This window comes from Lissotriton helveticus, chromosome 7, assembly GCF_964261635.1.
Source record: "Lissotriton helveticus chromosome 7, aLisHel1.1, whole genome shotgun sequence".
Lineage (NCBI taxonomy): Eukaryota > Metazoa > Chordata > Amphibia > Caudata > Salamandridae > Lissotriton > Lissotriton helveticus.
The window spans coordinates 543,913,278-543,941,123 of NC_136068.1; the positions used below are offsets into that span (position 1 = coordinate 543,913,278).

The following is a 27,846-nucleotide window of genomic DNA, read 5'->3' on the forward strand; positions in this document are numbered from 1 at the left end:
AATGACAGAGCATCCACCCTCCAAGCATCCCGGCAAGGCATAATCATGCAAAAGCAGCGGATCTTGGCATTTAACTGGGAAGCAAAGAGGTCTACAATCGGAGACCCAAACATCCTCCTCAACCTCCCGAACATAAAGGGCGTCAGGGACAAAGACCCCATGGATGGAAACACACGGCTCAGACAGTCCGCCACAGTGTTCTCCCGACCAGGCAGGTAAATCGCAGACAGGGACGCCAGGTGCAACTCCGCCCAAAAACAAATCAGACGACTGAGGCAACTGAGGGAAAGAACCCGGCAACCCCCCTGATGGTTGACATAAGACATCACAACCTGATAGTCCGTTCGGACCTGCACATGGTGACCCCCAAGAATATCCGCGAAGGCCAACAGACTCAACAGAACAGCCTTCAGTTCCTTGTAGTTGGAAGAACATGACATCACAGACTGAGACCAAACCCTCTGGGTCGATGAATCCCCCAGAGTAGCACCCCATCCCAACAGGCTGGCATCTGTAGTGAGAACCCGAGTTGGAACAACCAGAAACGGGCGACCCCGAGACAGATGAACCTCGTCCAACCACCAACCCAGGACCACCCGAACCTCGGAGGACACAGGGATCAAAACATCCATATCTAGGGAACAGGCGTCCCAATGCAACAAAATGTGAGACACCACGGGATACATGTGAAGGCGAGCCCACGGCACCGTCAACAAAGACACCGACATCAGACCCTGTACCCTCAACCACGGGCTCACAGGATGAGAAGGCCCCAACAATAGGGAACGAACAGCAGACATCAGGGACAGAATCCGAGCAGGGGGCAGGAACACCATCCCCAACTGAGTCTCGAAAAGAGCCCCAATGTAAGTCAATTCCTGCGCAGGAACCAGGAAGGACTTCGGAACATTCACCTGGAATCCGTGATGCTCCAGGACATGGCACACCCTCCGGACATGCAACTCCGCCATAGAAAGAGAAGAAGCAGAAATCAAAATATCGTCCAGATAAGGAAAAACACTAATGCCCTCCCCATGTAAATGGCCAATAAGAGGAGCCAGAACCTTAGTAAAAACCCTGGGCGAAGAGCAGAGCCCAAAAGGCAATACCCGGAACTGATAGTGTTGACCCATGATGCAGAACCGCAGAAACCTCTGAGAGTCGGGGTGAACAGGCACATGTAGAAAAGCATCCTTCAAGTCTATTGAGGCCAGAAAAAACCCCTGAGACACCAGAGGATGGATCACCTGGAGCGAAACCATTTAGAAATTTTACGAGGAACGAAAGTATTCACCCACTTTAAATCCATCACAGGTCTGAGATCCCCTGTGCGTTTGGACACCAGGAAGATAATGGAATAAACACCCAACCCCAACTGATCGCTGGGCACGGGAATCACCGCCTTTTTCACAATAAGGGATTCAATGCCTTCCAAAAGTGCCACCCGCTTTAGAGCGTCCCTGGGACAAGGAGTGGATCGGAAACAGTCTGAGGGAGTCTGTGTAAACCCAAGACGTACACCCTCGGAAACCACCCGAAGCACCCACTGATCCGACACAGTCTCGCGCCAAGAGTCCATGAAGCAAGTGAGGCGACCCCCAACCGGATCCACTCCAGGAGCGATCCAGTCATGATTTGGAAGCCGGAGAGGAGGAGGCAGAAGCACCGGAGAACCGGGACTTGTCAAAGGAAGGAGCACCCCCGCCACGCCCCCTCCCACGAAAGGGCTGATCAGCACGGCCCCTCCGCGAATGACCAAAACCCCTCTGAGAACCAAAAGCACGGAAGCGTCCAGTACGGTCAGGAGCAAGCAGTTTACGATCCTCCGCTGTTTTCTTAACCATATCCTCTAATGGCGAACCAAACAGCTTAACACCAGAAAAAGGGATCTTCATCAGCAGACCCTTCTGCGCAGCATCAGCCTTCCAGGAGCGGAGCCATAACTGCCGTCTCGCAGCGACAGAAGACCCATCTGCAGAAGCAGCCGCCCCCAACGAATCAAAAGAAACATCAGAAAGCAGCCAAACCTGTTGTTCCATCATCGCCAGAGTAGAAGATACATCCTCCCCCTGGTCCAATAATTCAGCCAACGATTGAAAATCCGTAAGCAAAGACTGGATTGCGTAAGAAGAATAGGCTGCAGCCCGGATGGAAAAATTAGCAGCCGCAAAAGTGCGCTTCACCGCACCATCCACCTTACGATCCACAGGGTCAGCAGGAGAGGAATCCTCAGAAACAACAGTACCATGAGAGGACATACTGGCCATCAAGGAATCAACCTTAACGGAGGAAGGAAACTTCACCGAAAAGTCCTGCAGAGGATAGCGTTTATTCAAAAAACGCAGAAAAGAGCCCTTGTCCACATCCACTCCGTTTCCAAGACTTTCAATACAGAAGAATGAAGGGGCAAAGAATCAGGCTCAGGACGCTGATACTGAGAAAACAAATCATACTCCAGAGGCACAACTGAATCAGGAAACACCAAATTCTTGCGAATGTGACCAAGCACCACCTTAAGGTCGGCACCCTGCACAAAACGTCCCCTGACGTCTACATCCTCCTCTGTCTCAGAGTCAAGATCAGGAGTGTCATTAGTTCTCGCCTTTTTAGCAGGAGGAACAGCCACTTTATCCTGCAAAGCAGCAGCCACAGCAGAATTAATCATCTGTTGCAATAATTCCATAGAAGGAATCGTCACCCCGGAACCAGAAGGCATATCCAAGGAACCAGGAGCAGGCAAATCGGAAGAACCACTCTCCATGACAGCCACACACGAGTGAAAAACACAGGCAACCCATTGAAAAACATGACTGGTAAAAGAGGCCGGAGGTTGCTAGGCAACCAATGTAAACCTCCCACTGCACGCCCATAAACCAGCAATAAAAACTGGGGAAGACCCGCGCGCACTCTTTAAAGAAGTGCCGGACCCCCATCATCCAAAGAGCAACAGCAGCATGAAAAAAATGCGCCTCCCGTAGCCTCTGAGTAATACAAACGGCCACAAGGTAAGCTTGCGATACCGGCAAAAGAAAGCACCCGACCGCGCTATGTCCGCTAAGCAGGACGCACGGTCGGCAAAGGGCGCACACACATAAAAGATCCCGCTCAACAGGAATCTCAGGCGCCCCCCCCGCCCCGAAGCGAGTCTCAAAGCGAACCTGCAAATGCAACACTCCTCCAAGTCCGCTAGAGCAGGACACGGAGCGCGCAGGTAACAGAAGGGGGGGGAAAAACATTTAAAACAAGCGAAATACGCAGTTGGAAACACACAACAACTAACTTACCCCCTTCCATATACCGAAGGACACACGGGGCTGCTCTAGCAAGACCCCAGCCCCCACTCACCTGTACATCAGGCAGACAGCACTCGGAGCAGTGCAGAAACCAAAAAACAGGTTGTTAGGGGGTTTTCTGTATCCCTTTATGGGATTGGATGTAGCCACTGGGGGCCATCTTGGAGGAGGGAGAGGGAGACTAGAATGCTAAACAGTTTGCTTGGAGTTTCTGTTGGAGCCAGAGGCTCACGTGTAAATACTGTGACGAGGAAGACGGACGAGGAGGTAATGGCTCTCATGATGTTGCCTGTTTCTTCTGTTGTGAATGTTTTCACAGTAGTCATACCATTTACTGAGCTTTCTGTGGTTAGGCTGGAGGGTTCAGTTAAGGGTCAAATTTGTTGTCCATAGTTTCGATTTGACTGTTGAAGAATTCTAATATGTTATGGGGTGCCGCTCGCAGCAGTAGTAACCTTTGTTGTTGGGACGAGTCTTGCCAGCACCAGGGACTGCGAGGACCAGCAGGCCATTGTACTCACAGCTGCGCCCTCTTCCCGGATTGCTCCCGCCCTCTGCCTGCACCTGAAAACTGCTTGCGGCCCCCGCTTCGTGGGAGCCGCTCGCAGCAGTAGTAACCTTTGTTGTTGGGACGAGTCTTGCCAGCACCAGGGACTGCGAGGACCAGCAGGCCATTGTACTCACAGCTGTGCCCTCTTCTCGGATTGCTTCCGCCCTCTGCCTGTTCCCAGGTACTTATTTGACCACTCTTTCCGAAACCCTGGCCAAGGGCGGGCCCGTTTTAGCCCGTTAGCGACCGAAGGAGACCGGACCGGGCAACCCCCCTTGGTTTTGCTGGGCACACTCGGACGAGAAGTGTGCCTATCGGCAGTCCATAAGTATTTATACACTCCAAGCAGGGGGGATGGCTGGTCGGGAGAGCAGGAGAATCCCACCGACCGTGGGCGGATCAGTAGCAGGAACATTGGATAATTTTATTATTAGAGCTAACTCACTTCTATCCCACAAAATAACTCTGATGGAGCAGCGACTTTCGCAAGAGATTGCTACAGCTAAGAGATCGTCGCTGGGTTATATAGCAGACGCACAAACTCTGGAAAGAGTCTTAATCACGCCTGTTAATGATGCTTCTGAGTCTGGTCCTAATTTAGTGTCTACTGGGTCTTTACGTACAGTGGGCAGTGCATCTATACTACCCCCTATACCTGAGAGTAAACTGCTTCCTAATTTGGTTGATATTACCCCAGCTGATAGTCCTGTAAGGCCAAATACTCGGCAGCTCAGGGGGAATCGGGAAGGGGCAGTACCTAAAAGGAAACGAGGGGCACAAACAGTTGGGGGGAGAAAGACCAAACAGGCCAAACACTCCAATCGCCCTGACTTGGGCGGGGGGGGGGGGGATAGGGCGAGGGAGGCCCCCATAGCCATCATCGTTCCACCTACCTCCCCAGTAGTAAGCTCGCCCATACATATTTTAGCTGACTCAAATACTAGCATTACCCCCCTTAAAAAGGGAGGATTTTTCAATTGCAAATGTGGCTGTCCTTCTGAAAACATTGCTTAATCCCCTAGAAGCTAGACTTACCCAGATAGGGTTAAGGCTGTCAAAAATAGAAAAGGTCGTAACAGCCACTGCAGATTACCTGAAAACAGATAAACCCACATTGGCGGTTGGGGAGTTTGCTAATAATCGGGGGGGGGGGGGGTACCATCCTTGAATCCTAACCCTCCACCAGTCCCCTGTCCCATAGTGATGTGTACTTCTAACAGGAATCCGCCCTCCCATTCTCCAGTTAGCGCCCAACCAGTGGCCAAAAAGCCCAATTCAAATCCTTCCCCTGACACACAGGATTGTAGCAATCCAAAAAAGAACTTGATAATTGATTTACCGCCAGATGCAAGTCCCCTGGTAGTGGTTCTAGCGGGGGTTTCTGAGTTAAATGATTCTGCCAGAGAATCTTTCACCTCCCTTAAAAATAATGTGGCGGCCTGGCTGAACAAAAATAGACCCCTCCCTGCCCAGATTTGTAGTGAGATCTTGATGGTTCGAAGAGTGTCATGGGTGGGCCCAACGACAAAAAATGTCAATGGTGATTGCATCTTGGTTAACTTTAGGGACACCAGGATTGTATCACATATATGTGACTGGCCACATCGCGACTCAATGACTACTATTTTTTCATTCCCACTGGCCTATTTCTATCCACCTTCTTCTGCGCTACACAATTTAGGGACGGATGCGGATTGGGCAAGAGTGGAAGCAAGAGCGGCAAATAGGAAGAATAGGGACATGCCTGACAAACCCCCTCTGTTTTCCCAATACTTTAATCATAACCGCTTCAGCTGTTTGGATATGGTCGACTGACTTAAAGACATGCACGGGGCAGTAAGGGGATTAAGGCTGAAGGATGGACAGAATAACTTACGGACCGTGCCTATTAGGACATTCACTGCTAGTCGAGTGGCTGGGAGTAAAGGGAGTAACAAGGGCTTAAGTAATCTCCCAACCCACCTAGCCTGTCCACCCCCAGCCAGTTTAGCTCAGCCAATCCTGGTTTCTGGGCCCAAGAACCAACCTATTACATTGGGCACACTGGCTACTGCCAAATCAAAAAATGTTATCTCATAGGTCTTGGGAGGGAGTGATGCTGTTGGTGGTGGGTGCTGGTGCAGTCAAGTCCTTGACGATCGGGAAGATCTCTTTGCTGTTGTTGGAGCTGCGTTTTCTTGGGGGATCACAATAGTACTTTGTGTGAATGCTTTTGAATTCACATGTGCCCCTGGGCTGTGACTACTACTCTACTCATGCCAGATAACCAAGTTACTCTTTATAGAAGCTTAAGCTTGCCAAGCAGTCCACACGTACTGAACGAAATGGTAAAGGTTAGAAAGTTTAATACAGCAACACTCAAACTAATTATGTAGCTGGTGCTACAACTTGACTAAAGTACAGATCCCTAATTTACAAGTAAGTAAAAAGAGTAAGTAAAATGTGACATGGAAAAAAAACAGAAGGTGTTGGCCCCTTCCTGGGCCAAGCTTCAGCCCCAAACAATTTTACAGCACAAGAGTTTCTATAACAATAGCCCAGTTGCTTAAGGTAGTCCCTTGGAGATGCACTTGAATGTAATCAGGGACTTCTGTACTGTTTGAATTTCCTGCAGTGTTTGCAAGCAAAGCTTCAAGTTCTTGAGTTAGAGGTGTCAGACAAAAAGAATGCAATGTAGTAACCTGCCTATGGTAGCCTTGTCAAGTGCTTACATTAAGTGGTATCTGGGGCCAGCACTAGACTTCTCAGAGGGCTGAAGTTCCAGCGGCTGAGTTTTCAGTTCAAAGTAATAAAAATGCAATAACCCCAATGAACTCCTCGACCAAATAGCAAGAGTTTCAAACCCTCGAAAGCAGTGTTGAAATTTTGTAATGCAAGGAGTATTGGTGTCCAGTTTAACGGCAACCGGCCATCCTGTAACCAGAGTCCATTCTGAACAAAGTGCAGTTTTCAAGTGAAGTTAAAGCTCTAACTGGACCTATTCTGTTTCAGTGTGACATGTGTACTGAATCCGCACCTGATCTCCCGAGCAATGTGGGCTTGAAAGATGTTCAAACATTTCTGGAATGAGGAGGCACAGGTGCTGCGGATGCTATAGTCTGACATATGTCTTTTGTATGCGCCACATGTTGCGACAGACTCCTGCCAGCAGCGCCGATTGTAGCAGCTATCTCTTTATATGCATAAAATTCAATAAACACAGTCTTTAAAAAAAGGACAAACGCAGGCCGGGGCAGTACAGCTTTTTAAAAACCTGAAGATATCTTATATCCCAACATATCCAGTGGGCACAGAATTATTAGCAATAAGACATAATGCAATTGCACCAGCCAGTGAGATACCCACCTGTGTTCTGTTAGGAATTATCATACCATTTACACATAGTGATATCATGTCATTTACTTCTTACTCTGAGACCGTGGTTCTAATACCTGGGTGTGTGCTATGTGTATTGACCTGTTCTTTTGGCTATGGATTCCCAATCCTCCCCTCTCTCCCCTGGGTTGCTAGCCCTAATGCTGATGCAACCCTTCATTGCCTACTCACTGCTTCAAGAAGGCTGGTAGGTCAGCTTTCCAGTCTTGTGCTGAATGTCTAGTCCTCATGTTTTTGAGGCTCCAGTCCTTTTTAGGAATCGCCTAGGCAGCGCGCAAGCGCTGCTTATGAGTGACCTCTTGGAATCACTCAGGACTTTTTGGGAAACTCGTACATGTACTGCACTGTTTCCAATGAGCACTCGTGCATGGATGGCGTTTACCTTGCGAGAGCGAGCAGCTGCGCCATCTGTTTCCATTTATCACGCCCGCGCTTGTTTACATTTGCCTGTCTCGCGGTCACGGTAATTGGAAACAGATGGCGGTCGTGTTCACTTTTGTGACTGCTTGTTTCATCTTTCTTAAAGCCCTGGCTGAGGAGGATAAAGGGTAGCGAACTAATAATCATCTAATGTATACGGCCATTAGACATTGTATTAGCTGCACCTTTAAGAAGGAAACTGAAATGGAATTACTTTGTTGCTAAAAGATCAATACTAAGAGGACCTCGTTTGTTCTTAAAATTGGTCAGAAATTATATTAGGATCTCGTTTATTCTTAAAATCGGGCAGCAGTTATATCATTGTTCGCGAGCTTTCCCAATCCAGAACTAGGGATGTGCTGCCACCTTGTGGCCGTTAACAGCAACATTCTAAAACCACAAGTGTTTGTGAAAACCAGCCTGAATGAACTATCTTGAGTGAATTTATTATACGTGTCTGAGCCTTGGAGCTCCGAGAGGGGCGTGATGAATGGAACGGGGTTAGGCGTCCGAATACAGAAGTTACCAGAACCGAGGAACATGATTATTGAGTTTATCTTATTGTTAACCGTCATTCATATTTGTTATTTTTGTAAGGTGAATCAAACAGGGATTGTGTGCAGACTTAATTCTAAACACCAGGAAATAGAGTCGAAAGACATGAAAATAAGTAGAAAGATGTCAGCATGGAGGAAAAACAAAAAGCAGTCATGGAATTTAGAAGCAGGGGTGTCTGGTGGCATGTTAAAGTGGGAGGCCTAAATTATTGCCATCTTGAATGCAATGTGGCGAGTGAGCCCAATTCTTACAATTCTGGAGGCCAAACAATGATTATAGCAAAAGGGACCCACTGGAACTACCTTATCAAAAATAATAAGGGTCAAATACAAACATTTCTGAAAGTAACAAGCTTTGCATATTTGTACCTCGCAGATGAAAAACAAATGACAAGACTTACTGTCATCCATCAACCAGTAAGGGCAGCGGAAAAAAACGAATCCAACCTTCAAGATGTTTAATGTAACATAAAATAGCTCCTCAGATACAAACCTTAATTTAAAACTCCAGACGTCTGAAAGAGAGTTGAATATCATTGAGCAAAGCTAGCTCTCTGAAAAGCCCAGAAACCTTCCCTTTTACTGTTTTTAAGAGTTTAATGAAATTATTGTAAAAGTAACTCCAGAATTCTGCAGTGTGAGGCCTCATGGCCACAGACACATTACTGTACTCAATGGATAGGGACATCTTAAGGATTTTGGGGACCCTGGCCCAAACGTATTTTGGGGCTCCTGTTAGGGACAGCTTTGAATATTGCCTGGTCACTGGAAATGCACAGGCACACTCGTCCATATTCTATATGTTTAGCAACAGGCGGAGGTATCGCTCCCTTTGTCTCGCTGGCAGGCCCATTAATGTGTGCACATACCGAGCGGGGGCAGGGGGCCTGAGTAGAAGTGGCCTCACTTGTTTCCCAGTGTATTTCAGCAGTGTAAAGTAACGTGTACATTTTTTGTAGGCCCCCCCTCCGCTTTTTTATAATAAGATTAGGCAGAAGCAGTCATTTGAGGAAAGGCATTATGCAAATGTGGACCGATTTTCAATCCCAATCCAACCCTGGTTACAGCTCATCTAGTTATGATTTGTAAAGGGCTTCTTGCACTTTCAGTTGTCCTCTGCACTACTGCTACACACATCCTCCTGCGATGCCCACTCAGCGCCGCTCTCACCTTGGCATGCTCAGGAGGTGCCAGTGGCGTAACGATAATTGAGGGGGCCCTCTGCCAGGTATGTGGAGGGGCCCCCTCCGGACTCTATTAGGAGCTCTCAGACCGTAGTGCAGCGCTGAGGGGGCCCGCTTGAGGCCCCCCCCCGCACTGCGGGGGATGCGTGGGCCTGTGTTTCGCCTCAGAGCCCTGAGTAATAGGCTATTCCACCGCCCCCACGCTGCATGCCATGTATTGCAGTGGACTTTGCTTTGTACCTGCTCGGCCCAGCCCAGCCAATCTTAACATTGCTCTTTAAATTGAAGTATATGAGAGCAGCATTGGGATCGGCTTGAGCAGGCCAACTCAGTGTTAAATCGCAGGCAATGGACTTGTCGTCTTAGACCCCCCCTCCCCCCAGGTTCTCTGCTACAGTGGAAATTGGAGGCCTTTGAAGTGCATGCCAGATTGGGCTCGCCACGGCTCTTGTCCAGCTTAACATGCACACTTTAATTCTTGGCAGCCCTGTTCTCTATAGGCATTACAAGGGGAGGACCCCACACCTCCCGCTACACAACTGTAACTGCAAAATTGCGGAGCAGCTCGTATAAGATTTAATACATAGTTTTAGTTTTCAGGAGGAATAAAAAAGAAAGAAATAAACAGTACATTTATCTGACATTGTGTGGCAGCTCCCACTTAAAGGGGTACTACTCATTTGCACCTTTTGATGAGCCGCCACGGTTTAGAAGACTACACACATACAGTAGAGCCCACTCTCCAACAAATCACCTAACAGCTTGCAGGTATAGGTAATTCATTTTTAGTCATTACTGTGCAGTTTTTAAAAAGCAGGTGGCAAGACGAGTCCCTATCGGGCTTCCCATTTTTACCTTCAGGGTGAAACCCCCCCCCCAAAAAAAATCCTTCGTTCTGCAACCCGTCACTGTCTTTGATGTAATGTCAAAGAGACTCGTTTTTCAGTTTTGTGTAGCGAAAACTTGGCGCGCTTTACATGGGTACCAGCTGCATTACACAAGGGCATATTGATTTTTTTAATCATAGGATGTCTGGCACGAACCTGTTTTCTCAGCTCGAAGGTCGGCTGCTCTAGCCTTCCGCCACTTAATTGTGTGTTATTTCTTCAGCTTTGTATCCCTACGATGCAGTTACATTATTTCTCCTGTTGCCAAAGAAACCTTGGAATAAAGTGGCAGCTTATTAACCACTTTAATACGTAACTTCTCTACAAAATAGCTTAAAAACATTGGCAAAGCCAATAGATCTGCCTAAACACATATAAGGTTCCAAAGGCGAGACCTATTAGCTATGCCAATGCTTGCTTTTTTTGGTGAGCTCCCATTCCAGATGTGCACCCTCACCAGGATCACCTCTCATCCCCTCCACACCTGTGTGCAGCACGACTGAAGTCTGTGTCTTCTCTGGTATGTGCCTCCTTGCCGATAATCTCCTGGCACCTTAACAATCTCGAGTTAACACAGACATACCTATGTGGACGTTTAGTAGGTTAGGCCCTCACATGGACTGCCACTCACCAAGCTCACCCTAAGCACACTGCCTTCACTACCTTTTTTTTTAATATCATTTTTATTGGCATTTAGGGTAATTGTCACAGTACAATACATGCATTTCCAGACCAACAGCTGGTATATGGTTCTGCGGCCGGAAACAGTCAACTTCAAATTATTAAAATCAACATCAATAAACATGCCCTCAGCCTTCCCCAGAATTCAATGCGTTCCAGCTAGTAGATCTTCAGCTGGTAACAACCCTTGTCTATGGACTATGGTGAAATAGTCCCATTGTAGTAAAGTATTCTGTGGGGAGTCACTAAGTCCGGCGTCTGTACCATCACTGTTGCCCTACCAAGCCTTGTGTGTGTCACATTTGTCTCAATATGAATGAAGCCATTAACGCAAAGGAATACGAGAATTTCCAATACAACAAAACCGTAAGGCATCCAGAAAACGTAGATGTCTATCCCAACTTAGGCTCAACTGGAGCAACTAGGGGTCCACAGTCAATAAATGTGGAGGAAAACGACTTTCAAGGTGGCCTCCAGATCTGCCACTTCAGTACTTTATGTGAAGCCTTGCAAGATCTTGAGATGCCTGATGAAGGAAAACCACAGGGGCAGTTGCTTCATTAGAGCGGAGGAGCGCCGCCCCCTGCCACCAGAAAATGAAACGATAATAAAATGGGCATTTAACCCTTTCTGTGCTGGTGACGGAACCACTCCGTCACCAGCCACGGCCGCGCTATGCTGGTGACAGAGTGGTTCCGTCACGGCGCGGACCCACCGCCCACGCTAATAGAATTCCGTGCCTGCGTGGCGCGTTCTATTGAGCGGGCGGGGCCGTGACGGAACCACAGAGAAGTTGGGCTGTTACTGGAAAAACTAAAGCTACATCTCAAGACAGTTGCGTCACACTTCACTGGAGGTCATCGACAGGTAGAGTTCCTTGCTCTGCACGTGCATTACCTCACGACAACCTTTTCCCCATTCTTATTTGGGTTATTTCTCTCCAGAAGTTGCAGTTTTAGAAAACGTTACTTAAGTCTGCAACAGTCTTCCCACATTGAGAGGTTCTGAGGTGAGAGTTTCTCTCGGAGTTAGAGAGAAGTTGTTACCAGAAACAAAAGCTCATTTGCCAAATTAGTAAGCCATTATTCATCGACCTTGTTACAGTAGAGCTGTAATGGATGCTGTTTGGATCCCAGACGTGTTGAACTTTTCTACAGAAATCTAATAAATGAACTTTAGAGGCAAGAATGGAAAGTATGGCAACACTCTAAAATTAGCAAGCCAATCGAAAAGGAGTATTTAAGAATGGATTAACTGTATTGAAATAGGTTCGTTATATGCAGTGTTCCTTTTGTGAAAAACAAGCTACTTTGAGAGTCTACAGACGATAGAGATACACAGAAAGAAGAGAAGCTAACATCCAGTGTTTTCTGCGTATGTTAAAAAGGCAGAATCCTTTTAGAAATGTAATGGTAATTGAGGGTAATGTTGTTTGCGTTATTTTCTGAATCTAAAGTTTTCATTTAGCTGGTCAGCAAACCAACCACCAGGAGAATTTAACTAACAACATATGTGAGTGGAGAGCTCCGGAACCTTAAGGAAAACATAGCCAATTTCTTCTCTAATCTGTATCTTCCCAGCTTTTTCCTTTCATGGTTTTCATACTATATTATCGACCGGGTAGGAATCTGGTGAGGTACTGGGAGCTGTGACATTATTATGCAGCTGTGAAAGATTGGTGCCTATCTATCGACCCAACCTGACACAACGCTAGAGAAGTCTTGGGTCGAAATTGCTTGTTTGTTTTTAACATTGTGTTGTCATTTTCTTTTTGTTTCTAGAGAAGGCTACATATCAATATTTCCTTAGCAATGTTGGCATATGGTATAAAGCAGAGCTATTTCTTGGTTTTCCAATACAAAACATTTCTAGATATTTGCTGTGGAATGATGCCAGTATTTTTGTAGTTCACAAATCAGCCAGTGCAAATCCACAGAGGTTGGGAATGATTGAACCTCTCTGGAAGAGGCAATGATGTGTGAATGAGTGGTGCTTCATCTAAGACCTGGACTATGAGTGTTCTGTTTCGTTTTCCCCCAACCCCTTTGATCTCAATTACAAGTAGGGTGGAGTTTACAGTATCGGGTAATTACTTGTACAATAGAGTCCTCATCAACAAATTACATTTAGGCTGGCTGACCCTGCCAAAGTTTAACCAGCAATAAACTGGTAAGTTTAGAGACATGTAACTTATTTTTAGGGCCAAACACATATTAAGTGCTGTTTATCGTAGCCAGTCATTTCTGAACCCCCATTGTATCTGATTTTTTGGGGTGTGATCAATATTGCAAAGCACACCGGGGCACTCCTAATTGCCACCTAAGTTTATGAGGCCTCTGGGCTGGCTACTAAGTTAGGGTTCAGTATCTTGTACTATGCCGTTCAGGTGTGAAATAAATGAGGATATAGGGAATTGTATGCGATAAATGATGTGCTGATTGCATGAGACTTCATTGAACAGTTTGATTCCAGTGAGCTGGTTGATGTAGAAAACACTTTCAATGTGTCGGAGGTCAGTGTTTCTATAGCTCTATGAACTTAGAACTAGAGTAGAGAGGGTGTCTTGCTCGTTAGTCCTAATTTATCCTTGGATACTTTTTTTCTCTAGGAACTTGTTGATCAATTGTACCATTTCCGAGATCACTATTTTGAGACGCACAGTGTGGATGATGCTGGGAAGAAGCAGCAGGATGTGGCTGACGAGATGGCAAAGACACTGCTTCAAGTTAAAAGATATGAAGGTACATTGTGAAATCAGTGACTAGACTCTGACATACAGAAGTGGGCAGATGCCAACTGACAAAGCAGCCCCCTCATACAAAAAAACCAACAGCAATCTAGTGGAAACGATCTGAGAAGCAATCATTAAAATTGAATTGATGATTTATAACGGTGGTAGGTTGGTCAGAATATGTCAATTTACTAGGGCCAGAAGGTCCCTGAAGAATAATTTAATGTTGGAGTGCCACAAGTTGGAGAAAGACCGGTAAATAAGGTAGGGGAATAAGTAATCGCCAGAGAAAGAAGGAGGGAAGAAAAGGAAGGCGATTAAGGAGCAGGTTAGCTACCCGAACTGGGAAAACAAATTAATCGTTGTAATTATAATGATTATTCTGCCTGGGAAATAAGGAGAAACTGCGTCAGAACGAAGAAGTGCGAACTGAGAGGAACCTAGTGTAGTAGAAACATGTTATGCTTACTAGTAGAATAGTCTAATGATTCAATATTAGGACAATGGGAAAAGGGGTTATTAATAAGAACAGCCGGAGGAGTTGAGTTAAAAAATGAGTCCGCTAAAACCTCACCTCACACTGTTGAGTACAAGTCAAACACTGTCGTTGATAGCTTAAAGGGGATCCAAATGGTCAATTTAATAGAGGGAAAACCAACCTAGCACCCACTGTGGGTGTACAAATTGTTACCAGCCAGGAAATCAAAAGGATAAAAAAAGTGGCAAATATTCCAGTGAATGGAAAAACTGTAAGTGTTCCAATAAATGAAACAAAGGGAGCGGATTACCAGATGTTGGGGCAGATAGAAAGAATGCAAAGTTGGCAAGGACTGCTGAATTAGCAGTATGATGGTGCGGTGGGCAGAACAGGTCCGCTAGACTGCTTCAAAAAGTGTACTCATGCTTCAGCGCCATAGGGCTTATGAGTGGCTCTATTGTGAGGAACAATGCGATGCATAAAATGCCACAAGACTTAAAGTAACCATGTACAATAATTAGGTATGAAACATAATTATAGTCGATGTGATGGTGGCAACAGTAAGGACAATTATGTGGCACCGTAGTCACAACAAAACCTATTGATAAACAAAAAACCTTATTACATCCTACACAGGTTTTCACATTATATTGATGGTGGAATACCACGTCATAGCCGGCCTAAAGTTTTATAGTATTATAATAACTAAGCAGTTATCAAAAGTCATGGCATTTGTTTGTATATTTACATTCATACAATCAAAACAATAAATAGTGTATATACATTTGTTACATTTTGCTAGTGTAATGATGGCACTAGAGGGGTAGGCTAACAGTGGGGAACAGTGTTAAAGAATAACTGACACGTTGTACCAGTGTGGACATCATAGTTATACATTATTTTAAAGAATGAATACCAAAAGAACTTCAGAGATTAAGGGCAATATGGATGTACAATTGAATTGTTTCGGTCAGAGCAGTAATAGTATCAATGGGGGCGTGTTATGCAGAAGCCCCAACACGATGTATGGGTGCTAGGTGAACAAATATGCATCATGGTTAAGAACAAAGTTCTACAATAGTAATCTACAGTGGGGAGCAGAGATCAATGAGAATTGGCCGCGGCATGGTTCAAGGATCTGTAGTAGGAATTACGTGCCGTGGTCAATGGAGAATAAAAAAGCACTTGGAGGGAAAATAATTGCAAGGCGATGTGATTACATGCAGATTTGTATGGACTGTGTTTTACATTGATAACTGTATCTGTCATGGTTAGGGGCTACAGCAATTGCCAACAAAGAAAGTGAAACTGAAGCGAAAATAGTGAAAATCATAATGTCAATTATAAGAGAAATGACAGGAATTCTACTTTGCTAGGATCCGGAGTCACTATAGTTAATCAGTGCGAGTAGTAAAATAACAAAGATATGCCAGCATTCCAAGGGGGTGTACAATAGTATGGGGAATCACCTATGTAATTAACTTAAAGGATCTCATTCAATTCTTCTGTGTTATTCAAGCCATATGTGATAGATTGGTGTCAGAATATCCATTTACACCTTAACCCAGTGATTAATGAGTCTAGTTTGCTCCTCCATGGAGGTTTTGCAACGACGTCTGTCACCTACCAATGGATCGCGTTTTCGCTGTAATTAACAGAGATGGAATGGTTCACAAGGGGTGCTTTCTGGACCTCATATCGAATCCTACTCCTGTGTTGGCTAATGCGTGCTTTCACTTTGTGATTTCTGTCCAAAATACAGCAGGTTACATGGACACCTAATGCCTTATATACCGCATGTTTGGGGAGTAGCAATTAGACAAAAACTAGAGGTAATGGAACACAACTGTGTTGGAGGTGAAGTTGCAAGCCACAATTTCCACATTTATGGTGACTATTGACATACCTGACATTGAGGGATTATTCTTCTGTGTGAGCTTACATGCTGGTACTAGATGGTCTGATGATGCTTCCTCATTTAACCGAGTAAGGAGGGATGTCTAGGTTAATAACACCGGAACGCAATACATTACAGTGTTTCACAATTTTGTTGAATAAAGAGTGGAAAGTAACACTAGTGTTTTTATTCAGTGGTTGTTTTGGGTATCAGTAGACTCTCCCTAGAGGAGTACCATGCCCATTCAATGAACGGTCTACCTAGATCTTTAGGGTAGCCCCTCTCTCTAGTAATTTAATCAGAAAGTGTAGGCCTCTTTGATAAAGCCCTCCTTCAGTTTGCAATTTTTTCTTAGTGTGAGAAATTGCCCATATGGGAGCCCATCTCTCAATGCTTTAATATGGTACCTGTGGTATTCTAACAGAGTATTGCTTTCTGTGGGCTTACAAAAGAAAGATTTGTAAAGTTTATTGTCCATGACTTTTAGGACCTTCTGGCGTTTGTAAGTGTATTCCAATCTATTTGTTTTTTGACTTACGTCCCACCTTTATAATTTATTTTAATTATTCTTTTCCCAAACCATAGTGTTCCTCACTGTTCCTTAGCCCTGATGATGACCACCAACTAACCATAGAGATCGAAACTGCATTAACTTTAGACCCACTCACAGAGTCACTAACCCACATGTTAAATCATTTCAGAGAGTCAAGTCATTTGTCTTTGTATGTATACAGGTCGCTTTTTCATGTTTGTTCACTGATCCGAGCACCACTTAAATCTATATACTTATATAATGAATGTATTTAATATCTCTATTGTTTGATTGGTCTGAAACTTGTTTTAAGATCTATTTTGCTTCTGCATGTTATTGAATATTATTTTTAAATGTGTCCACAGTAAACAGTTGGTTTATCTACAATATCATTTAAGGAGCGGACAGTCACTATCTGTTATAGAGAGAGCAGCATCCGCCAACCCAGACAGTGGCAAACACAAGAGGTTTGCATATCTTGGTTTTGCATAACTATGCAACATTTGTGATAAATTGTGCACAATTACACGAAATTCAAATCTATCATTTAGTGCTATATTGTAGCGTGAAGTGCATCCTCTCTTCAACTTTTGAGGCAAGGACACATTTTCGGTTAAAAAATAAGCCCATGGGGGGGCGTGGCCAACAACATGGCCGACTAGGTCGAGTCTCCCGGTAGCTCCGGCGAGCAGATCCTGATCCGACTGCTAATAACTTGCCCAGAAGTCCCGTAACTGCCTCCAAACACGCTTTGTGGCCCCCAGACGCCGGAGGAGTAATATCGGACCACAGGTTGCCCGACGAGCGGCGGCGGAGAGAGAAAACGATCCGGCGAAGGTCCCGAGTCGGACCCAAGATGGCGCCTTCACGCGATCGTGATGCGGAGAGCCCGACAGCCTAAACGGCTGACGGAGCGGACCTGTGTTGGGGGAAACGAGGTCCCGAAGCCGGGGCCGGCTGAGAGACACGGAGTGCGGCGGCTCCCCGACAATCAGAGCCCAGGAACCTCCGGCCGCCGCTGCGTCATAGTTGCCGCGATCTGCGCCGCACAGAGTACCGGTACCGGCAGGGGAGGCATAGCGGGGCATTCACCGACACCCAACACACTACAAGCTCCCTGCCCCCTCTCGGAGGGGATCTGGCCAGAGGTTTTCGGCGCTGGGAATCGGTGGTCCGGCAGAGCCAACGGGCTGCCTCCCGGTGGCAGCGCGACGCCGGGTGAGTGAGGCGGCCCCGGTCGGGGCTGGGAGACGCTAGGCGAGGCCGCGGCGGCGAGGCCTACAGGTCGCAATCTGACTGCAGAGAGCAGACGCAGCGCATGCCGGCCCAAGCAATTGGAGCAGCACATGACCCGGTGAGTGAGGCGGAGAGTCTGGCAAACCCACCCAGGAGTGGGGTGCAGTGGAACCCTGGGAAGCTTGGCCCATCAAAAGTACCGCTTGGTGGAGCGTTGAAAGGCCTGGGCGCAGGACGTGGGGCCTGGCTGTGAATCGGAGGGCCCTGCTAGAGCCGTCGGCTGAGACCTGGGTACTGGGCTGGGAGGGGACAGATCGGGCCTACACCCTACCGGAGGCCCTGGTGATTGACTCGGGCCCCGAGCGCGAGGCGGTGCCCAGAAGTGGGGGAGCGTGAAGTGCCCCGAGTACAGTGGTCGGTGATTGCGGCCTGAAGGAGTTGGGGACGGTGGTGGTCCCACACCAACACACAAGATGGGGAAAAGGGAGGCACTGGCCAGGACCCAGAAACAAGGAACCCTTGACAGGTACGCCACAGGCCAGCCGACTGCGGATGCCACGGCGTCCCCCCCACGATCGAACACGGCCCTATTGATGGAAGCAATACAGGCCTCCAGAAGCGATATCCAGGCCTCCCGAGCGGCGCTGGAGGTTAAAATTGGTGAGGTGGGCTCTGAGGTGACGCTATTGCGCCAGGACTTTCGCAACCTGACGGAGAGAGTGACCGTGGCGGAGCAAAGAGTGGGAGACGCCGAGGACGTCATCCGAGGACTGCAGAAGGATGTAGAGGACCTCCGGGCATCACATAAAAGCCTCCAGTGGAAGGTGGACGATGCGGAAAACAGGGCCCGACAACAACCTCCGTTTTGTGGGCTTCAGAGAGGGAACCGAAGAGAACAACATGGAGGCCTTTCTACATGCATGGCTCCTAAAAACCTTCCAGACGGCGCGCTTCTCTAATTGCTTCATCATAGAGAGAGCACATTGCGCTCTCCTTGCAAAACCGCCGGAGGGGGCCCGGCCGAGACCCGTGATAGCCCGCTTCCTGAACTTTGCAGATAGAGACACGATACTCCGGGAGGCCCGCCGACTTGGGGACATCAGGTTGGAGAATGTATCCATCATGATATTCCCGGACTATAGTCAGGAGGTCCAGAGACAACGGAGATCCTTTGACCAAATAAAAGCGAGGCTCAGAGATCTACGGATGCAATACAGGCTCCTCTTTCCTGCAAAGCTAAAAATAATCTACCAGGGAAAATTGCACTTCTTCACACATCCAGACGACGCCTGACAGTGGCTGGAGGAGCGTCCCCCGCGGCGAGACCCAGAGGCAGGCACCAGGGCAGGACCGAGCAAGCCAACGGAGGATACAAGATGGAGGCAACAGATATCCCAAAGGTCTAGGGGGCCCTGCGGCACGCGGCGACAACAATCGACTCCTTACCCGGCGCATCCTACGACTCAAAGACCCAGAAGAAACTCATCTTCGCCGCTACGGAATGCACGCGCCGGCTCCAGATTCAGCTGTCTCCTACGAGATGCTAGATCCGAGGGAGAGGAGGACAACGATGGGCGATCCTCTGGTGAGGAAGGGGCAAAAACATCGTCGCTACATCCACTGGTGGTGGCGATAAATGAGATGGAGAGAGAAGCGGGCGTAGGGGCCGCCGCATCTTCAGGTGATCTGCAAGACTCACATTCGTGAAGTGGGAACTTCTGCGACATGACTGATACCGGCTCGAAGCCGGACTACACGCAAGTTGGCATACCCCTCCCTGTATTTCCTTTCTTCCTTCTTCTCTATCACCTTAACTCTGAGAGGGTTAGACACTGACTGGTGGTTTGAGGGATTGGTTGAGGAGGAGATTCGGGCCTCCAAGTTTTCTGTGAGTCTGGAGTTCTAAAGGGAGGGAGTTTCAAGAGGGTGGGCGACAGACCCTTCTCACCGGGCACGTCCCTTTGGTACCCAATGGTCGGAAGGGGACTGACGGGGGGAGGTGGGGGGTGGGAGGTCAGGGGGGAGTTGCATCCAGGTTTGGGTGGTTGGAAGGGGAGGGACACGGATTGCTGATGTTGATGGGTGGGGGGAAGTTTGGGGGGGAATTGTTGTATGCATGTCAATTCACTTTGAAGGTACCGACACAACGGGCTCTTACTATGGCACCTCCGAGACGCTCTCTACATTATGATGAAATGGGATGATGATGGTACCATTAGCAGATGACACACCCAGTGGGAGGTTGAGGATCTTGACATGGAACGTCAATGGACTTGGCAACAAAATAAAGAGGGGATTGGTAAATAACTATATTAAAAGACTGAAAGTTGACGTGGTCCTCTTACAAGAGACACACCTACAGGGTACCTGTTATAACTTCCTCGCTAGAGGGCAATATAGGATGTTAGCGCATGCAGGCTTTACCTTGGGCTCGAGGGGGGTGGCGATCCTCATCCGGAAACAGCCACCGTTCCACATTACACAGACATGGGTGGATCCACAAGGGTCGTTCGTAGGGGTGAGGGGGCGCTGGAGGAGAGAAGACTACACGCTCATTTCGGTCTACACCCCACCTAAATTACAAGCCAGCACACTGAAAGCCGTGGCAGATATACTAATAGCAATGTCCGACACGGTCCAAATAGTAGGGGGGGGGGGGGCTTTAATGATGTCATGGACCCCACAAGGGATAGAACGGGAGGGGGAGTCAGAGCATTGACAACCACACAACTAGCAAAGACTATGGTAGCACTGGGCCTCACGGATATGTGGAGGTGGCGACATCCCGGGAGGTCGGAGTTTTCTTTCTTCTCAGGGGCACACAGGGTTTACTCCCGGCTAGATTATATCTTTATGGCTCGGAGGACTCTACACGACACGGACACTATAGAATACCAAGCAAGGGGAATTTCGGACCACTCCCCCCTCATGGCTGTTACTGGGGTAGGAACGAGAAAGCCGAGATCTGACACGTGGAGACTAGCGGCATGGGATCTCCAGAATGCGGATGTAGTACGTGGCCTTCGGGCAGACGTGAAGGTGTACCTGGCGGAGAATGTGGGTTCTGTGGAATCCCGAGTGACACTGTGGGAAGCGCTCAAGACGGTCCTTCGAGATAGGGCCCAAAATAGAGTAGCGGGCGAAAAGATGAAGGCGGAGGAAGAGGTGACCGCGCTGGAGGGGCGGGTCAGGGAGCTGGACCGCAGGTATCGCTCAGGGGGTGACCCGTCGGTCCTTAGGCAACTGTTAGATACCCAACGTCAGTACAAACATCTGGTGACAGGCGAGGCGAAGGCACAGGCTCTGGCGACGCTTCACCGCCTCTATGACGTCGGAGACAAGTCCGGCAGGCTACTGGCCTGGCTCAGCAGGAAGGAACGGGATGCACGCTGGGTGGAACAGGTTCGTGATGAGCTGGGCAACTGGGCATGGACAGATGAAAAGATAGCGGAGCCATTTGCGGCCTATTACCGCGCCTTCTACGCGGCCAGGCCGCTGGGGACGATGCAGGATTGGCTCCATTACATGGCTTCCATTGACCTCCCAAAATTAGAGGAGGCAGACCGTACCGATTTGGAAGCGAACATTACTGTAGAGGGGGTCAGAAAGGCACTATCTAGGCTCCGCGTGGGGAAATCACCAGGTCCTAACGGTTTCCCGGCCGAATTTTTAAAAAAAACGGCGGACCTGCTGGCTAAACATATGCTGGGCTTGTTCGAGGATGCCCTGGAGGAGGGTTCGCTGCCAGTGGACCTCCGCCAGGCCACAATTGTACCTATCTACAAAGTGGGCAAATCCCCCGAGGATTGTGCATCCTACAGGCCCATCTCCTTACTGAATGTGGAGGTCAAACTCCTGGCGACGATCCTGGCACTGCGCTTACGGGGGGTCATGTCAGGCCTAGTACACCTGGACCAGACAGGTTTCCTGCCGGACAGGGCCACCCGACATAATCTCAGGAGGACGCATAACTGGCTGATGGAGGTCTGTGGCCGCGAGGACACCCACCTTTTCTTATCCCTTGATGCCGAAAAGGCATTTGATGCAGTCCACTGGCCATTCCTGGAGGGGGTCTTGATTAAATTTGGGTTTTGCCCGAAATTTAGGAAATGGGTGAACCTGCTATATACGGAACCTCGAACGAGAGTCAGGGTGAACGGAGCACTGTCCACAGACTTCCCGGTACAACGAGGCACTAGGCAGGGGTGTCCCCTATCACCTCTGCTGTTCGCACTCACAATAGAGGTCCTTGCGTGTACAATTCAACAGAATGAGGACATTACGGGGTTCGGCACGGTCGTGGGAGGCGCCGCACAAGAGAAGATATCCTTGTACGCGGACGATATCCTCCTTTACGTTACACGTCCGACTAGCACGATCCCTGCGCTGTTTGGGGAGCTGGCTAGATACGGAGCCCGAGCGGGGTACCAAATAAATTGGCATAAGTCGGTCCTCTATGACCCTGGTGCCAGGGAAAATTGGCCTGCCCTGCCGGAGAAGCTCCTGGCGACAAGGGAGGGCTTTAAGTATCTGGGGTGTTCATGACCACGGACGGCTCCCTCTCATACGCCAGAAATATCCAGACAGTGGTAAGCGGCTTCTCGGAGGATGCTGCACGCTGGAGACTCCTCCCGTTGACGCTCCTGGGCCGATCGGCCATGTTTAAAATGATTACTCTCCCAAAATGTCTGTACGCCTTCCAAAATTAATATTTCCCCCTCAAGAGACAGGTTTTTAGCGACATCCACGCAGAGCTCCGTACGTTCCTATGGCTAGGGAAACCGCCCCGAATTGCGCTGACCACCCTGCAGAGACACCAGTGCGACGGGGGACTATCTCTACCCAACCTAGAGGCCTACTACTGGGCTGAACACCTCACACCAATAAATGACTGGATACACGCCCGGCACAACACCCTACGTACACCCTCGAAAGGCACACGATGAGCACACATACATTTATGCATTTTTTGTATGGGGGGAAAGATAGGGGCAAGCTACTGACAGCTACCAAAATCACCCTAGGGGCGTGGGTTACAGCCACAAAGGTCACAGGATGGCAGGGCAGGCCTACTCGTCAGACACCCCTATGGAAAGGTACCTGGCTCAAGGAACTGCATAAACTAAAGGGCTTTGGGGCCTGGGACACCATAGGGATTACTAACCTGGGCGATGTGATAAAGAGAGGGGAACTGCAAACGTTTGCGGAACTGAGGAGGGAATATGGTCTGGGGCCCACACAAGCCTTCAGGTACATGCAATTAAGGCACGCCTGGAGGGCAGAGCGGCTCTGGCGACGCCGCTTCCGGAATACGCGCCACTGGAGGGTCACCTCCTACAAGAACAGATCCCGCGAAAGGCAGTCTCCCTCACATACAAGACACTCATGAATAACATACCTAATGGGCTAGTAAGATTACGACCAATCTGGGAAAATGAAGTGGGGGAAATGGATGAGGTGGACTGGGGAACTGTTTTAATGCATCCACGCGAAGTGGCAATTAAATCCCGCTTGCGGCTGATACAGTTCAAGGTGCTCCACAGGACCTATTTTGATCGGGTGAGACTGCATAAAATGGGGAGGGCGCCAGATCCATGCTGCCTACGTTGTGGGGTTGAAAGAGGGGATTTTTTCCACACCATCTGGGCGTGCTCGAAAATTCAGAATTATTGGGAGGCTGTACTCCAAGAACTGGGAGCGGTGCTGGAGACCACACTTCGGCTGGACCCCAAACTGGTCCTCTTGGGAATGACGAATGATGTTGACGTAAGCCGCCCACAGTTAATTTTCCTGGTGCTGGCCTTAGTGGTGGCCAAGAGGGATGTGGCCAGGAAGTGGGGAGCCCCAGAGTGCCCGAGACTGGTAGAATGGCGTTGATGGAGAGCGGTAATTTCTTCTGGTAGTTTCTCAATGTAAAACCTCCATGCTACCTCTAATTTACCGCTCAAAAGGTGTTGGGCCCTTCACACCATGTATTACCTTCAGGAGATTTAAATAAACCTGAACGGTCAAAATACAATTATTATTGTAAGCCAATAAAGAGAGTTGTTGAGTATTTAAAGGGTTTTATTTTCTAGTCAAAAAGTTAATTTTTCTCTGACCCTTTATTCATTAGTAAAATATCAATCAGGTTACAGAATTTGGAAAACAGGAAAAATATCAATAATACAGAACACATTACAGTCTACATATAAGCATTACATGTAGTTATGAAAAATGTGGCGCAAAAGTCTTAAAGAGTTTCTAAGAAAAATAGTCTTGCAAAGCTAATCAGTACTTAAATAGTTTGCAAAAATATGCTATTAAGAGAAATAAATGCATAAATCAAATAAATCTTTTCAGACCTAATTAATTAGTCAAAACATAAACTTAAAGTTTAGCATCTAATCCTATCCTGATCCACTGCACTCTCTGTCTGTCTGTGTCTAAAGAGGAAAGCAGCCCGCCCTTCACAGGCCTCAAAGGAATGTGGCATGAAGTGCCAAGATATGACGTGGAAGCAAGAAACCTCCCCCTGACACTCCTCGGACGCAAGCCCGCCCTTCAGCAATCTCCCGGGACGTTTCTCGTACCTAACCCATAGAAACCAGCTGAGCTGAGAAAAAGAAGAAGTGCCAGCCCCCATCCAGAGAGGACAGTATTTATACCATAATTATTGGCAGAGTACACAAAGATGTAAAATTTTTCAGTAAAACCTTTACGTGATTGGTCAGTCATGATGCATGAGGTCACACTTCCCTGACTCATTCTAAAAACCTGACTTCACTAGTCTTAACAAAAGAAGCATACATGAATAACTACATTTATAAACATTTGCAACATTTACTAGGAAAAATGTTTCAATCTAATTCATCCTTCCTTCCTTCTCAGCGCAGTAGATGGACACTTTTAACTAACTGGTACATTGGCAGAATGACAAGAATGTGCAGTTCACGCTGTCCTTGACTTCTTGTCATGAGGAAAGCTGCCACAGTCTGCGCATGCTCCCTTCTCATTAAATTGCAAGTCATAGCCTTGATGGATTCACAGGCAGCCATGTTTTGTGTAGGCCCCAAAAATAAAACAAACACAAAGATAATATTAATTTCATGTAAATCAGTCCATTATGTTTCCCAAGTGCATTATTAATTCACACACATTATAAAAAGAGGTGTTATTAACTGAAAATGTTTATCAAAATATGCAACAAGTCAAAGTCTATTAAGACAGGAATAATTGATTTTATATTGCATGGGATGAGCTGGGAAGAGAGAAACACATTCTATTTATCTTCAAAGGTAAAAAGGCCACTTTTTCTCTACATTGCAAAAAAACACATGTTAATTCAGCAAAAGCATTTTCAGGCCTCACTTTCATGTTTTTCATGTGCCATGTTTTTAACCTGCACCAAAATGTGCGTTGCAATTTAAATGCAGCCTGTCTGAAGCACAAAAAAATAAACAATGCATGACTGCAGATGAAATCTGCTCCATCAGCGTGATGGCCTTGACCTGTATATGGCTGCAGAGAGGGTCACTTACAAGGCACGGGGGTGTCCAAAGAAGTTTGGGAGGGTGTGGGGGAAATGGCGCCAATATCATGGGTTGGATGGTGGCCTCTGAATCATTGCTGGGAGGGGGGTTGGGGGACCATGTGGGACACGGACTGGCGGTTGCTGTCCTAACCATTTTTTCCAGAGACATTGATGTGGACTATACGCTGCTAAGACTTTCCAGGATGAGTAGAGGATTGGGGCTCGGGGGGGGTTGGTGGGGGGCTCGGGGTTTGGATCTTTGGAGAGAGATTGACATGCCTGTTTTGTTGTTTTGCACTGAAAATGCTAATAAAAATATTTAACAAAATAAATAAATAAATAAGCCCATGAAACATAAGAGGCACGAGCAACAGCCATTCACATTCTGGCAGTTCATATTATTCCCAAGCACTCGTGGTTAAATGTTGCAGTGAACAGCGCATGATTACGCAATGTGGCACAATAGCGGAATTTCATATATCTAAAATTGAGGGAGGGGAAGAAGATGGAGTAGTCAGATTCCACTGAAACTAACACAATCTAATATTAAATGCATAGCAGCTGAGCAGCCCAAAGCATGTGGCACTCTCTGACCGTGCCTCCTGTTTATGTAAAACCACAATTAATGGCTGAGGGTGCTTAACCATGACATGGTGACTATTAAGGTTGACAGACACACAATTATCGCCCTCTTCACCAGAGGTGGAAGCGGTAGGGGTTGACACCAATAGACTCACTGCTTCGACATGGTCAGTTGGGATGGAGTCCCTCTCTTGGAGTCAGGAAATGGTGGCAAAATCCCTTTTTGAGGAAAATTCTTGTCCGTGATTTTCTTTTTTATTAAAACATAAGAAACAGCTTCAGATATACAGCATACATAGACATATATTTTGTGGCTAAACAGATTTCACATATACCCCATGAATTGTCCTTTATTTTTGTGTTATAATTTTGTGAACTACTCACCTGAATCATGTTTTTTTAATCCAGACCTGCGGGTAAGAGCATAGCAGTGGTAAAAAACAAGATGCCCAAAAACCCGGTAATAAATCCCCCCAAGCACTTGATTAATAAAGAGAGTATCCAAACCCCCACATTAAATAAGCCCATTGACCAATTTAACTCAAAAGGCCCCGCTATCATAACTCCAAAACCCGACTCAGCCCCCCCCTCAAAATAACTTGATACGGCGAAATATTCATCTACCGCCAGATGCCTGTCCCTACGTGATCATTTTGACGGGGGTAACAGAATTGGTCCCCCCCAAATACAGAAACCTTTCATGCGCTTAAAAATAAGGTATGCCACTGGTTGGCTAATAATTATCCCTTACCCCCAAATCTCTGTGGCAACATCTTAATGGTTGAGAGAACGCCTTGGGTAGGACATAATAGGAAAAGTACACAGGGGGACTGCATAGTAGTGACCTTTGAGGATTCCCGTATCGCGGAATATATCTGGCGGGGGAACCCTCGTAGTAATAATGGTACCTTGGTCACGGCTAGGCCCTTGTCCTATTTTTATATGCCCAATGAGCAACGGGATAACAGATGGAGTTGGCTTAAAGACTCAAATCACCATAGAGGAGCGATAAGGCAAGAGGTGCCCAGGGAAATGAATCCCTATAGTTGGGGCAGGGGTGGTGAGGAGGGGTGGAACTTAGTTCAGAGAAGAGGTGGCAGGCATAACTATGACAATAGACATCATGCAGACAGCTTTAGGGGCAATGGCATGTTTGCTGGTCAAACATACAATTATGCCCAAGCTCGCTATCCACTAGATAACCCTGGTAACATCCCAATGACAAATCAGTATGACTGCCTGTCCGACCTGGGTTGGGTGGATTGACAACAGGTGGGGAAAGTGCTAGGATATGATAAAGGAAATAGGAGCAGCCCCGTCTCACCCGCAAATATGGTCTCGGAGACTGAGGTCCTAAGTGTGGACACCAGGGGATTAATCCCCTTTGTCGATGAGCTAGGCAAAGGAAGGGATTTAATAATTAGCCCAAACTGCCAACCAGCGGGTATGGAAGCTCTTAGAGAGAATAGATACATAAAGGTAGGAACATGGAATATCGCTGGGCTAAGGAACAAAGTCAACGACCCTATTTGGAGGGAATTTATAGGTACCGCCGACATCATCGCCCTACAAGAGACGTGGGATACAAAGAACATACTCACCTTGGATGGGTACATTACCTACTCTCTCCCTGCAGTCACTACCACTAGAGGAAGAGCGAGGGGGGGACTGGTAACCTTAGTAGCAGCTAATATTTCTGGAACAGATACGGTGATTGCCTCAGGTTCCCCTTACTGTTTGGTAGTCAAAATTGCACGTAAAGGGGCATATAATGTTTTAATCATTAATTTTTATAATTCTTTTGATAGAGCCACCTCAACTAGTAACCTGACAGCGTTACATTCCTTTTTAACAGATTATAAGGAGCAGTCGGAGAATGAATGCTATATAATATTATTGGGGGACTTTAATATCCATAGATGCCCAGACA

At 47.3% G+C, this 27,846-nt stretch overlaps 1 protein-coding gene across 1 annotated transcript in view; it reads left to right on the forward strand.

Moving 5' to 3' along the window:
- The window catches only part of TTC5 (tetratricopeptide repeat domain 5), a 221,672-nt gene that overhangs the window by 27,994 nt on the left and 165,832 nt on the right, over positions 1 to 27,846 (forward strand). Inside the window, exon 2 of the mRNA XM_078652608.1 lies at positions 13,556 to 13,688. Within this exon, the coding sequence (XP_078508734.1) occupies positions 13,556 to 13,688 (133 nt within the window). The remainder of the gene's footprint in view (positions 1 to 13,555; positions 13,689 to 27,846) is intronic.